Source organism: Mizuhopecten yessoensis, unplaced genomic scaffold (assembly GCF_002113885.1).
Source record: "Mizuhopecten yessoensis strain PY_sf001 unplaced genomic scaffold, ASM211388v2 scaffold10591, whole genome shotgun sequence".
Lineage (NCBI taxonomy): Eukaryota > Metazoa > Mollusca > Bivalvia > Pectinida > Pectinidae > Mizuhopecten > Mizuhopecten yessoensis.
In genome coordinates, this window is record NW_018408623.1 from 352,675 (window position 1) to 364,986 (window position 12,312).

General features: G+C 33.6%; 1 protein-coding gene across 3 annotated transcripts in view; it reads left to right on the forward strand.

Annotated features, from left to right (window-relative positions):
• LOC110461220 (leucine-rich repeat-containing protein 74A-like) overlaps positions 1-11,699 on the forward strand; it is a 42,290-nt gene extending 30,591 nt beyond the window's left edge. For 2 of the 3 annotated variants that reach the window (XM_021514597.1, XM_021514599.1), the window contains 10 exons: positions 156-286; positions 1,041-1,127; positions 1,608-1,723; positions 3,083-3,161; positions 3,658-3,747; positions 4,938-4,946; positions 6,586-6,690; positions 7,019-7,177; positions 8,932-8,993; positions 9,420-11,699. In XM_021514597.1, coding sequence (XP_021370272.1) covers positions 156-286; positions 1,041-1,127; positions 1,608-1,723; positions 3,083-3,161; positions 3,658-3,747; positions 4,938-4,946; positions 6,586-6,690; positions 7,019-7,177; positions 8,932-8,993; positions 9,420-9,555 — 974 coding nt within the window. In that variant the 3' untranslated portion in view covers positions 9,556-11,699. The remainder of the gene's footprint in view (positions 1-155; positions 287-1,040; positions 1,128-1,607; positions 1,724-3,082; positions 3,162-3,657; positions 3,748-4,937; positions 4,947-6,585; positions 6,691-7,018; positions 7,178-8,931; positions 8,994-9,419) is intronic. The other variant, XM_021514598.1, reaches the window with a different exon arrangement.
• The last annotated feature ends 613 nt before the right edge of the window (positions 11,700-12,312 follow it).

Sequence of the window (12,312 nt, forward strand, 5' to 3'; positions counted from 1 at the left end):
CCCCCCCTTGGTGTAATGCGAGTGTATTATCCACTGCACTACATCTTGTTGTCTATAAGTACTGCATGTTGCTATCATTTTGTCATGTTGATAAATATTTACTTTGTTACGGACAGTTATAATGAGATAATATCCAATGTTATTATTTATCTTAGGAAACCAGCTCATTGACAAAGATGCCTACCTGTTTATCGACGCCCTGAGGAGCAATATATCCCTCACATCTCTCGACTTCAGCAACAACAACTTTGGGGAGATGGCCGGCGTCTATATAGGGGGCGCTCTGGTAAGTCCTATTTTATAGGGGGCACTTGAGTAAACCTTACTATATAGTGGCACTTAATATAAAGGGGGCGCTCTGGTAAGTTTTAGGACTGTATACATGTAGCAAAATCTTCTCGGGGGGATGGATTATTTGCGATTTTCGGGTCAATGCGACATGCATAAAAATGAGTCGTAATATTAAACTTCATAGCTGAGTGACGTCATGAAATACTATGTGGTTGTGATGATTCATATACATAAAGAGTAATGATGACTGAAAATAGGTTATGTCACACTTCTAGTAGTCTTGTTGCTGTTTTATTTAACAAAACAAACTTACTTGTTGTTGCTCAATATGCTGTAATAAAGCGTATTCATTTGACTATTTGACACTTTAAATGCCTAGTTTCCCATCTCTGTGCTAAAACACTGTGAGAATGCTGTTCCTTCACATGGTTAGATTGCGATATCATAATCCATTAAATTTGAGTAATTGCCTTTTCTATACATTAACAAGGAAATGTTTCCTTACAATTTTATCTGGTTTCCTTGAAACCAAATGAGGTAGTCGTAAATATGTGTTGGATATACTGAAATTATGAGAGATCAGGGGATAAAGAGAACAGCCTTTGTATGTTCATTGTTTATGAATCTTAACAGCCCATCAACACAATAAAGATGTATAATGGACCACTCAGTAGAACAGGGATAAATAACAATGTGAACAGAAAGACAAGGAAGTAAAGAGCTGTAAATAAAGTCTTTTTAATTTTCAGGCAATAAATGACAGTTTACATGACCTTGACCTCAGTTGGAATGCTATAAGAGGCAAAGGAGCTGTAGCTGTGGCAGAGGCCTTATATGTGAGTTATTACTACTGGCCTTAACTCATTCACCCCTAACGACACATTTGAATTCCTCCAATTCAAAGGTTGGAATAGTTCATTGTGAAATTTCAGGGTTGAAAGAGTTGATTATCATCTCAATCATAAAAGTGTTTATGTAACTGAATTGTATAAGTTGATGAATGTGTATTAAAATGATTTATGACGACGTCATATCAACTTTGTTTTAGTACATTTATTTGTAAAAAAAACTATTAAGGTTAATTGAGGTCCCCACTGCATGAATTATAATTATACAGAAGAGTTCCACTTCAAAGCTGTGTTTTTTTTTTTTTTTTCTTTTCTTTCTACCATGACTGAAGCTTTAGCAAATAAAATTGGTATTGAACAAATGTGTTGCTCCTCAATACGGATTTATCATTTCCATAATAACTTGATCATGTGCAAACAAAAAAGCAGAGTTTTGATTTGGTTATCAACTTGTTTCCTTTAACACAGAAAAACAATACTTTGGAGGTATTAGATCTGGCCTGGAATGGCTTCGGTGTAGCTGGAGCAGCAGCCTTACAACAAGCTCTAAGGGTTAACACTAAACTCAAGGTGCTCGACCTCAGGTAAGCTCTCTATAAACTAAACTCAGAGTGCTCGACGTCAGGTAAGCTCTCTATAAAACTAAACTCAAGGTGCTCGACCTCAGGTGAGCTCTCTATAAACTAAGCTCAGAGTGCTCGACCTCAGGTAAGCTCTCTATAAACTAAACTCAATGTGCTCAACCTCAGGTAAGCTCTCTATAAACTTAACTCAAGATGCTCAACCTCAGGTAAGCTCTCTATAAACTAAACTCAGAGTGCTTCACATCAGGTAAGCTCTCTATAAATTAAACTCAGAGTGCTCGACCACCTCAGGTAAGCTCTCTTTAACTCAAAGTGCTCCACCTCAGGTAAATTTTCTTTAAAATTAAAGTCAAGTTGCCTAACTACAGATGAGTTCTCTATTATATTAAACTGAAGGTGCTTAACTTCAGATTAGCTCTGTATAAAATGAAGCTCAACCTCAGGTAAGTTCTCTGTAAAACTAAACTTTAGGTGTTTAACTTCAGGTAAGCTCTATAAAACTAAACTCAAGGTGTTTAACTTCAGGTAAGCTCTATAAAACTAAACTCAAGGTGTTTAACCTCGGGTAAGCTCTCTATAAAACTAAACTCAAGGTGTTTAACTTCAGGTAAGCTCTATAAAACTAAACTCAAGGTGTTTAACTTCAGGTAAGCTCTATAAAACTAAACTCAAGGTGTTTATCCTTGGGTAAGCTCTCTATAAAACTAAACTCAAGGTGTTTAACCTCAGGTAAGCTCTATAAAACTAAACTCAAGGTGTTTAACCTCAGGTAAGCGCTCTATAAAACTAAACTCAAGGTGTTTAACCTCAGGTAAGCTCTCTATAAAACTAAACTCAAGGTGTTTAACCTCAGGTAAGCTCTCTATAAAACTAAACTCAAGGTGTTTAACTTCAGGTAAGCTCTCTATAAAACTAAACTCAAGGTGTTTAACCTCAGTTGAGCTATCTATATACCTAAAGAAGTTGCTCTTTCTCCGGTGCTTGATGTAGTTTAAAGTGAAACATATAATTCATAGGGGAACATGTATACTGTTCACTGTAAAACATGTAGTTCAAATGGAAACATGTACTTTACAGAGGCCAGAGCCTCTCAGTGACTCCCAATGTTGCTACCTCATAATTTTTAATAATGTAAGATTGTATAATGAAAGAAAATAAAGACAGAAAGAGAGCGATCAAATGGTGAAAATGAAGAAAGAATCAATCTTGCGAGGAAGATTCTTTGTAAGAGAACTGACTTCAATGACAACAATTGAGAATCTTTTGGCATCAATGATAGGCTTCTTTTTCTATTCAAATGAAATATTTAATGCTTTAATAAAAAAAAGTAATTTGAAAACATTCTTTTGCACTTTGCAGCAACAATCGACTAAACAAAGAAGCAGCCAAACATCTGTGTGGGGGGATCAGTCAGAACTTTGGTCTGGAGACATTACTGGTATGTTTATAGGTTTAAACATTGCAAGGAACCTACACGTAGTAACATGATCCCAGCTATGGTGTAAGGGAGATAATCCATGGCTGTAAATGAAATGGTAAAGAATAAAGTCACAGAATTAAATGTATGTGAATTCGAAACGTTCTGCAGTCCCAACTGTAATTTAAATGTTTATTTGTCAGACATATATTATCTCCCGTAACTTTGAATGTTTTTATAAGTTTATTGAATTGAAATACTGTTTTGGGTGAAAAAAAATTCTCAGTATTCTCATAATATTATTATGTTTTCAAGATATATGATAAAATCTTATTTTTTGTGTTATTTTCTTCTTTTTCTTATTTAGTTTCTTGAGAAAAATAGTATTTTCTAAGTCAACTTGGGATATTTTAAAACAAAAAAGGGAGAAAAAAAAAATACATTTGGATTTTAAAAGAAAAAATTGGAATTTCTCTTTCAGTGTTTCAGTATCAGATTTTCTGTCTTTTCCTTGCAGTTAAATCTAAATCCACTGGCAGACGACGGTATAGAACTCATTCTGCAGGGCTTGGCGAAACAGGAGAGTCTACGTTACGTTTCACTCGAGGTATGACACATCACCGATCATGATTCAAATGAAACGAACATGATTAATTACTTTTATCCTCTAAAAGTGTTTGGACCGTGGATTATATAATACTATGTAGCAAAAAAAAAAGAAAAACAGTTTTTAAGTGATCAATGTTAGACCCACAGGTTAGTTTCTTTTGGACAAAAAAATATGATAAGTTTGCATTTATTGTTCTGTCTTATATATAATTAGAAAGGAACCCCTTCGGTTTTTGGCTCCCAGTTTTTTATGATGATAGGTATAAGCAAAGAAGAGTTATGCCCCATGCATGACCAACACCCCAATGATTCAGATGTAACCGTTACGACTTGTTTCAGTCGATATGAAATAGAAAATACAATTGAAATGCAAGATATATTTTGAAATTACAGAAAAAATATAAAAATAAAGTTAAAATATAGGATAATTTTAGATGTAATGTCGACTTGTCAAATTGGGCATCAAAGTGCTGATTTGAACCCCATCACAGACTATTAACAAGTTGTACCGGTCTCTCATTTATATAGGATCTTACATGAGTTTCCATTTCATATGAGATTTATGAAAGGAGTCGTAGAATTTTTCAATTAAGTGAGCCTCTGGCGAGCTAAAATGAAAAATTTGTGACAAGCTTCACAAATTTCATTTGAAAACGAATGTAAGATCCTTTTTATCACATGATCAAGATTTGTGGCATTTATTTGTGTTAAACGACAATTTTCATGCAACTGAATTGTAAAAAGCCGCCATTTTGACTTCAGTGCATAAGTCTGTGACGATATGTACTTGTCCTAGGTTTGACATCACAATTGAAACAATTGAAACTTACAATCAATCACAGGGCCGATAGGTCATATTACATGGGTTAATAAGCAAACAAATATGTCACGGGTATATCCACTGGATAACACAGTACATTATGTGATCAAAAGATTTATCAATGATGACCATCATAATCTTAATGCCATACAATTTGACATCCTAATTAGTCGCTATTAATTTCTACCCTCATCAGAGTTATTTTAAAACTTTTATATCTTATTTCTGATTGCCCGACTGGTCTTCATGCAGAATTTCTACCATCTTCAAAGCCTAATTACTTCTACAAACACAGGGTCGTGTGCCATTGTGTTAACGATAAGCAGCTATTTATATTTCTGTGTTTATTATTGCCGACAATGTTCCAGAACTGTGGGGTAAGTTTGATTTCTAGTGTCATTTCATTGGCTTTACAGAGTGTAGTGTTTCAGAATGCTGGTGATGTTGATATATGTTGTTCTCCATAATTACATATTGATTGTATAGTGTCTGATAATTTTAGCACTTTTGTTGTTTGTCGTTTTTGTGGAATAATTAAACAGTAAATTAGTAACTTGTAAAGACATGCATTTCTCCGCAAAATTTATGTACAAGACCAGAATTGTCCAAAGTATTAAAAAAATGAAAAATTTGAAATTATAATTTAAATGCTGATTTGATTTTCCACAATAGTTTATCAATATAATTTGCATGGTTTGTGTGCATGTGCATGACCAATGTAATAGATAGGAGATACATTATATACTTAATAGGGCCACTGGCATCATGACCAATGTAATAGATAGGGGATACATTATATACTTAATAGTTCCGCTGGCATCATGACCAACGTAATAGATAGGAGATACATTACATACTTAATAGGTCCACTGGCATCATGCCCAATGTAATAGATAGGAGATACATTATATACTTAATAGGTCCACCGGCATCATGGCTTCATCCTTTTTTTCAATAATTACCATATTTTACCAAATATATTTCCGGGGCACTTAACAATTTAGGAAAATAAAAGTGATTGTGAATATACCGAAATTCTCCAAAATAGCCAAAATAGAGACTTTTTGCTATGGAAGTCGGTATGTTAAATTAAAGGGATTGGATGACCATATTTGAAGGAGGATAAGAGGTACTTATAAAGGGTGGGGTACTTATTAGTAACTATCATGTAAGAGTAATTGTTCCTTTTCATGTATCCAGAAATAGTGATATGATTCTGTGTCCTGACTAAGAGGTCTACACCTTACGTGAAAGAGTGTAAACATTTATTGTTGCTTGACCCCATTGTTGTGAAATCTAACAAGCCTATCTGGTTTGTGTGGTGTGTTTGTTTTTATGCCTAATTATAATACCACATACTTACATTTTACATTTTTAAATAACGGAGAAACTTACGATTATGAAATTATGTTTTAATCAAGGTGCCCTGTAATGTTAGACATCCGATATTCTGGTTTCTGTTGTCTGTCATTATTATATTTGTATAATTAGTTTAGGAAGAATGCCACATATATTGATACCCTAGGCTGGTAGTCTTGATTTACCAAACATGATCAAATGCATGGTTATATAAATCTAGTTTAAATCTAGTCACTCAAAAATGAAAGAAAAAATCACAAATATTCAATTAATATATAGCAACATTTTATATGAGTGATATTCAAACCACAAAATTGAATACATTGAATTTTTACATTTTTTTTGGTCAAAAGTTGTATGTTTTCTTATAATATATATACATAATTTAATACATGTAAGGTGGGTTTTTTAAATATTAGAAAGTGTTATTTATAAAAAATATTGTCCAAAATATTTTCTCACATTATGTTTGCATTTAATGGATTATCAAACCACAGCAATAAATATATTTGCTTTATATTAAAGGGGCATTTTGGGCCATGAGATATTACATTGATATTTTACAAAAATCTATGGCTCTTAGAAACTGTTTGGGTATTTAAAGATTTTTTTTATTAAAATACGGAAAAGAATACTGAATATTGTATTTTATTGTAGGAGATGAATGTCAATCCCACTAACTACAAAACAATCAAGGAGATGGAAGCAGCCAGGGATATCAGCATCCTCCACGGCGGCATGGGCGGATATCAGAGATACTCAGTAAGGAATTCAACTTCTAATAAACACATCTCCATTTATTATTTCTCACATCATGAAATATTTTTACATCATTTCAAAAGAAGAATGTTAACTTGATCTCAAAATTTGGCAGTGCTGTGTCACTCTATGTAAAGAAAAAAAATATCACAAAAACCTGTATCAATAAATGTTTTGTTTTGGGGTTCAGAGAAGCATATTGGGAAGTCAGCTGCCACATCTGTGTTGTAGTGTCAGTTTTCATTTCATTTTTATTTTCAACATTTATCCAACATTTTGCTTGTAACAGAGTTTCTTAAATAAACATAACAAATGGACTTTGTATTTGCAGTCCCAGGCCAGTGTCCTGCGTGTTCTGTCTCAATTCCTCCGGGAGCACCGGTCACAGCTGACTGAAGCATGTACTCTACAGGACAAGGACAAGAGTGGCATACTGTCTACAGATGAACTCAAGGTGGCCTTCCGAGAGGCAGGACTCCGACTCACCAATGTAAGTGTATAGTGGCCTTCCGTGAGGCAGGACTCCGACTCACTAATGTAAGTGTATAGTGAGCTTCAGGAAGGTATGTGTCTTACTCATAAATATAAATGTATAGTGAACTTCAGGGAACAGGTCTTTGGCTCCCTAATGTAAATGTATAGTGAGCTTCGGGGAGACAGGACTCTGACTCACTAATGTAAGTGTATAGTGAGTTCAGGGAGACATGACTCTGACTCACTCATGTGAGTGTATAGTGAGCTTCAGGGAGACAGGACTCTGACTCACAAATGTAAGTGTATAATGAGCTTCAGGGAGAAAGGACTCTGACTCACTAATGTAAATGTATAGTGAGCTTCAGGGAGACATGAATCTGACTCACTAATGAAAATGTTTGGTGAGTTCAGGGAGACAGGAATCTGACTCACTAATGTAAATGTATAATGAGCTTCAGGGAGATAGGTCTCTGACTGACTAATGTAAATGTATAGTGAGTTCAGGGAGACATGACTCTGACTCACTAATGTAAGTGTATAATGAGCTTTGGGGAGAAAGGAATCTGACTCACTCATGTGAGTGTATAGTGAGCTTCAGGGAGACAGGACTCTGACTGACTAATGTAAATGTATAGTGAGTTCAGGGAGACATGACTCTGACTCACTAATGTAAGTGTATAATGAGCTTTGGGGAGAAAGGAATCTGACTCACTCATGTGAGTGTATAGTGAGCTTCAGGGAGACAGGACTCTGACTGACTAATGTAAATGTATAGTGAGTTCAGGGAGACATGACTCTGACTCACTAATGTAAGTGTATAATGAGCTTTGGGGAGAAAGGAATCTGACTCACTCATGTGAGTGTATAGTGAGCTTCAGGGAGACAGGACTCTGACTCACTAATGTAAATGTATAGTGAGCTTCAGGGAGACAGGAATCTGACTCACTAATGTAAATGTATAGTGAGCTTCAGGGAGACAGGTCTCTGACTCACTAATGTAAATGTATAGTGAGCTTCAGGGAGACAGGAATCTGACTCACTAATGTAAATGTATAGTGAGCTTCAGGGAGACAGGTCTCTGACTCACTAATGTAAATGTATAGTGAGCTTCAGGGAGACAGGAATCTGACTCACTAATGTAAATGTATAGTGAGCTTCAGGGAGACAGGTCTCTGACTCACTAATGTAAATGTATAGTGAGCTTCAGGGAGACAGGAATCTGACTCACTCATGTTAATGTATAGTGAGCTTCAGGGAGACAGGTCTCTGACTCACTAATGTAAATGTATAGTGAGTTCAGGGAGACATGACTCTGACTCACTAATGTAAGTGTATAATGAGCTTCATGGAGACAGAAATCTGACTCACTCATGTAAGTGTATAGTGAGCTTCAGGGAGACAGGTCTCTGACTCACTAATGTAAATGTATAGTGAGCTTCAGGGAGCCAGGACTCTGAATCACTAATGTAAATGTATAGTGAGCTTAAGGGAGCCAGGACTCTGACTCACTAATGTAAATGTATAGTGAGCTACAGGGAGCCAGGATTCTGACTCACTAATGTAAATGTATAATGAGCTTCAGGGAAACAGGTATCTGACTCACTAATTTAGATGTATAGTAAGCTCCTGGGGGGCTGGACTTCAACTTACTAATGTAAATGTATTATGAACTTCTGGATGGCAGGATTCTGACTCATTAATGTATTTTATATATTTTAAACTAAAACTCAAAAATGTCTTGCTGATTTTATTTTTCACTTTCATGAACAGAAGCAGATGAGCCTGTTGATAGATGACATAGACTCCAGACATACAGGAAGTGTACCATATGGGTAAGTCAGAGAAAACGGATAACAAATTATACAATGTAAATTACAAAAGTTGAATACCAAGGTTTTAAGAAATTTAGTCCATGGGGCCTTGTTTGATCAAGCTTTCTCTTCATGTTGCTTTTATATATCACATGAATCTCAGATATTATGATTAAGTTTGAAATTTAAGCTAAAACATATATGTCATAGGATTCACAATTACCATGTCTGATGAAAAACATAATAAAACATCATTATTTCTGTAAGTTTGAGAGAAAAAATTCAGTTGGAAACTTGACCTGTAGGTTACCTTGGTAACCAATGACAAAACATGTTCTATTCCTGGTGAGGAAACTCCATGATCTAGCTATAATAAAATGTCCTGTATTGTTTGTGTTTATGTCACACTAACTTCTTGTAATTGATGTTTTTTTTACTGTTTTATAGTGACATTCTCAGTGGGAAGGCGTTAGGTGATTTTTATGACAGGAAGCCCTCTGTGAATGCCACTGTAGCCACCACCTACAGCTCCAGACCTGGCAGTGGCCACAGCAGCTTCGGACAACACGTTACAGTGGCCTAGCTGCCACACTGTTGAATAGTTACATCAATATAGATCACCATTCATTCTGATCTTGCTTTTTATCAAGCAGACAATTGTTTTATTTGGTTGCTTCATTTAACTGGTAATGAAATAAATCAAGAAGAAATTATTTTCTGGTACAATATAATTACTCAAATATCAAAGATAATGTATTTGTAAAAATATCGTATATCTAAAACTTAGTAATAATACAAATACACTTTATACCAGGAATGCTTCATTGGGAAAATGAAAACAATGTTTGAACTTTTTTATAAATGCAAAAAGAACTTTTTTTTTTTTAAATTGATTTTGATTATTTGTCAAGTAATCACAAAAAAGTCCAGGTAGCACACTTTCTCATGGAGTTTGTCAGTCCCACCCCTTCCCTGCATAATTATTAGCCTTCTTGATTTTATTTCCTGAACTTTGTGTGATCTAAGGTCAAGGTCGTAGTTTGATTTATCTAGTCATATACCTGGGTATACGGTTACATGTAGCTGTATAATTGTAAGTAACATACATTACATTATAATACAATATCTTGTGAAATTTACATAATTCTCAGAAGCAGAAAGTGATAAAAACATTGGTGCAAAAATATTAAAAGTAGAATATGTTAACAAATATTTAAGCATAAATTGTTTAAATGATTAAGTATTTGTACTGTTCAGCCAAAATTCTTTCTAAAAGTATAAGAACACAAGTAGATATGAATGAAAGTTGGGTACATTGTATTCATTATATGTTCATTGTAGTGTTTTCATTTTTATATGCGATGCAAATTTTGAGATATTCACTGTATATTTAAGATTGATTTTCATATTAGTCATTTTAGCAAATCCCATCAAAATTTTTACTTATTTGATGTTGTTTTTGCAGTTGATTTTTTTTTTTATATTACTAAAAGATTTGTCCATTGATTTAACTCAGTGCTGATGTTTTATGATTTTAAAGTTATGTCCCCTTCCAATTTCTTCAAGTGCATATAGTTTTGTTGATGTCTTCCATTTGTTTGATAATCAGTTTTAGTTTATACAATGTATCCCAATGAAAATCCCTCCAAACAATGTACTGAGTGACGCCAGGCTGTGACCAGAGGAGTTAAAGGATCATTTGTTGTCATTTAGATAAAGAGTTTAACTTAGTCAAAATCAGTGACTGAAAAATCATGTATTTGGATATAACAGGATAGTCATTTGCCATTTGTATGTTTATTTCATTCCTATAATAAACCTGCTGTGCTAATTTTTGTGGTTAGAAAATATAGTCTTCATTGAAGATTTTAGAGAATTCCTATAATATTTCTATAAGTAGATCTTCCTTAAAATTTCCTTTACATTAAAGGGAATATATAAATGGATGTTTCCTATTTGTACAGGACAGATAGCTCCTTCAAGAGTTAAACTTACTGCCATCAAGTTTTTAACAGGACCTTCCAGATATATCCGGCAGTGTAATAAAAGGAAAACAGACGTTCAATTAATGTTCCTAGTAAACATATCTAGTGATCCTCAAAACAAACCATATTATTATCTATCAATTATGGACAAATCAGATAGAAAATATTGTTTTGTGATTACAACATCTGAGATTTAAGTTTAGAAATTTGTTCTTGTTAAATTCATTCAAGACAGTTCAAGATATACACCTGTTAGGAAGGGAGGTAACTCTAGCAGTTACAGTACATTATTTGTGTACTTTTACAAAGAGATTCCATCTTATTGGTGGGATGTCAGAGAAAACATATCATTAGATTTTTATGTATGCCAAAAATGAATCAAAGTGTCATAGAATCTCATCACTTTTTAATATCAGCCGAATGAATAAAGATATTTACTTTAATCAGATCTTATCTAAAACTGGCCTCCACCATTGTTTGTTTTACCTAATTTAAATGTTTCAGTGCCTTTATGTACATTGATACTCATTTTTTTATGTTACTTGTTTATTTTGTCTTTATTGACAAAGATTCATTAGACAATTTCAGTGTAGCTACAATCACAAATGATACGCATTTCTAGTTTCATTTTACTGTATATTTACATTGTTAGTTCTGTTAATGACACAATCAACATATAAGTATAACAGTTTTATATCATAAATAGTTGCTATGTTTTATATTGCTATGTTTTATATGTTTTTGTTTAGAGTGTTGTTTGGAAACTAAATGTTATGTGTATTTTTTGCACATACGTTTTTTTTTTTTAAATATTTGTTTTGCACTTGATTTTGTTGGAATTTCTTAAAAAATTATGATGAATACTAGAAGCACTGATGTTAAAATTGGTGTAATTGTTCGCATATTACCTATATGATATACCCTGGTAAACATGTAATTACTTATTTATTTACTTCACATACTATGGTAAACATGTAATTACTTATCTATTTACTCCATTTACCCTGGTAAACATGTAATCATTTGTTTATTTACTTCACATACCCTGGTAAACATGTAATTACTTATCTATTTACTCCATTTACCCTGGTAAACATGTAATCATTTATTTATTTACTTCACATACCCTGGTAAACATGTAATTACTTATTAATTTACTTTATATACCCTGTACAAATTTAATTGTTTAATTATTTTTACTTATATACCCCGGTAAGCCAAATTTAAACAATTACTGTATTATTCCCCAGAATATTGAATATTGAGGTTTTTCCTTTTAATAGATTATGTTCTACTCATCTGATGTAACAATAATACAGATTCTTAGTTTCATATTTTCATTCATTAGTTCACTA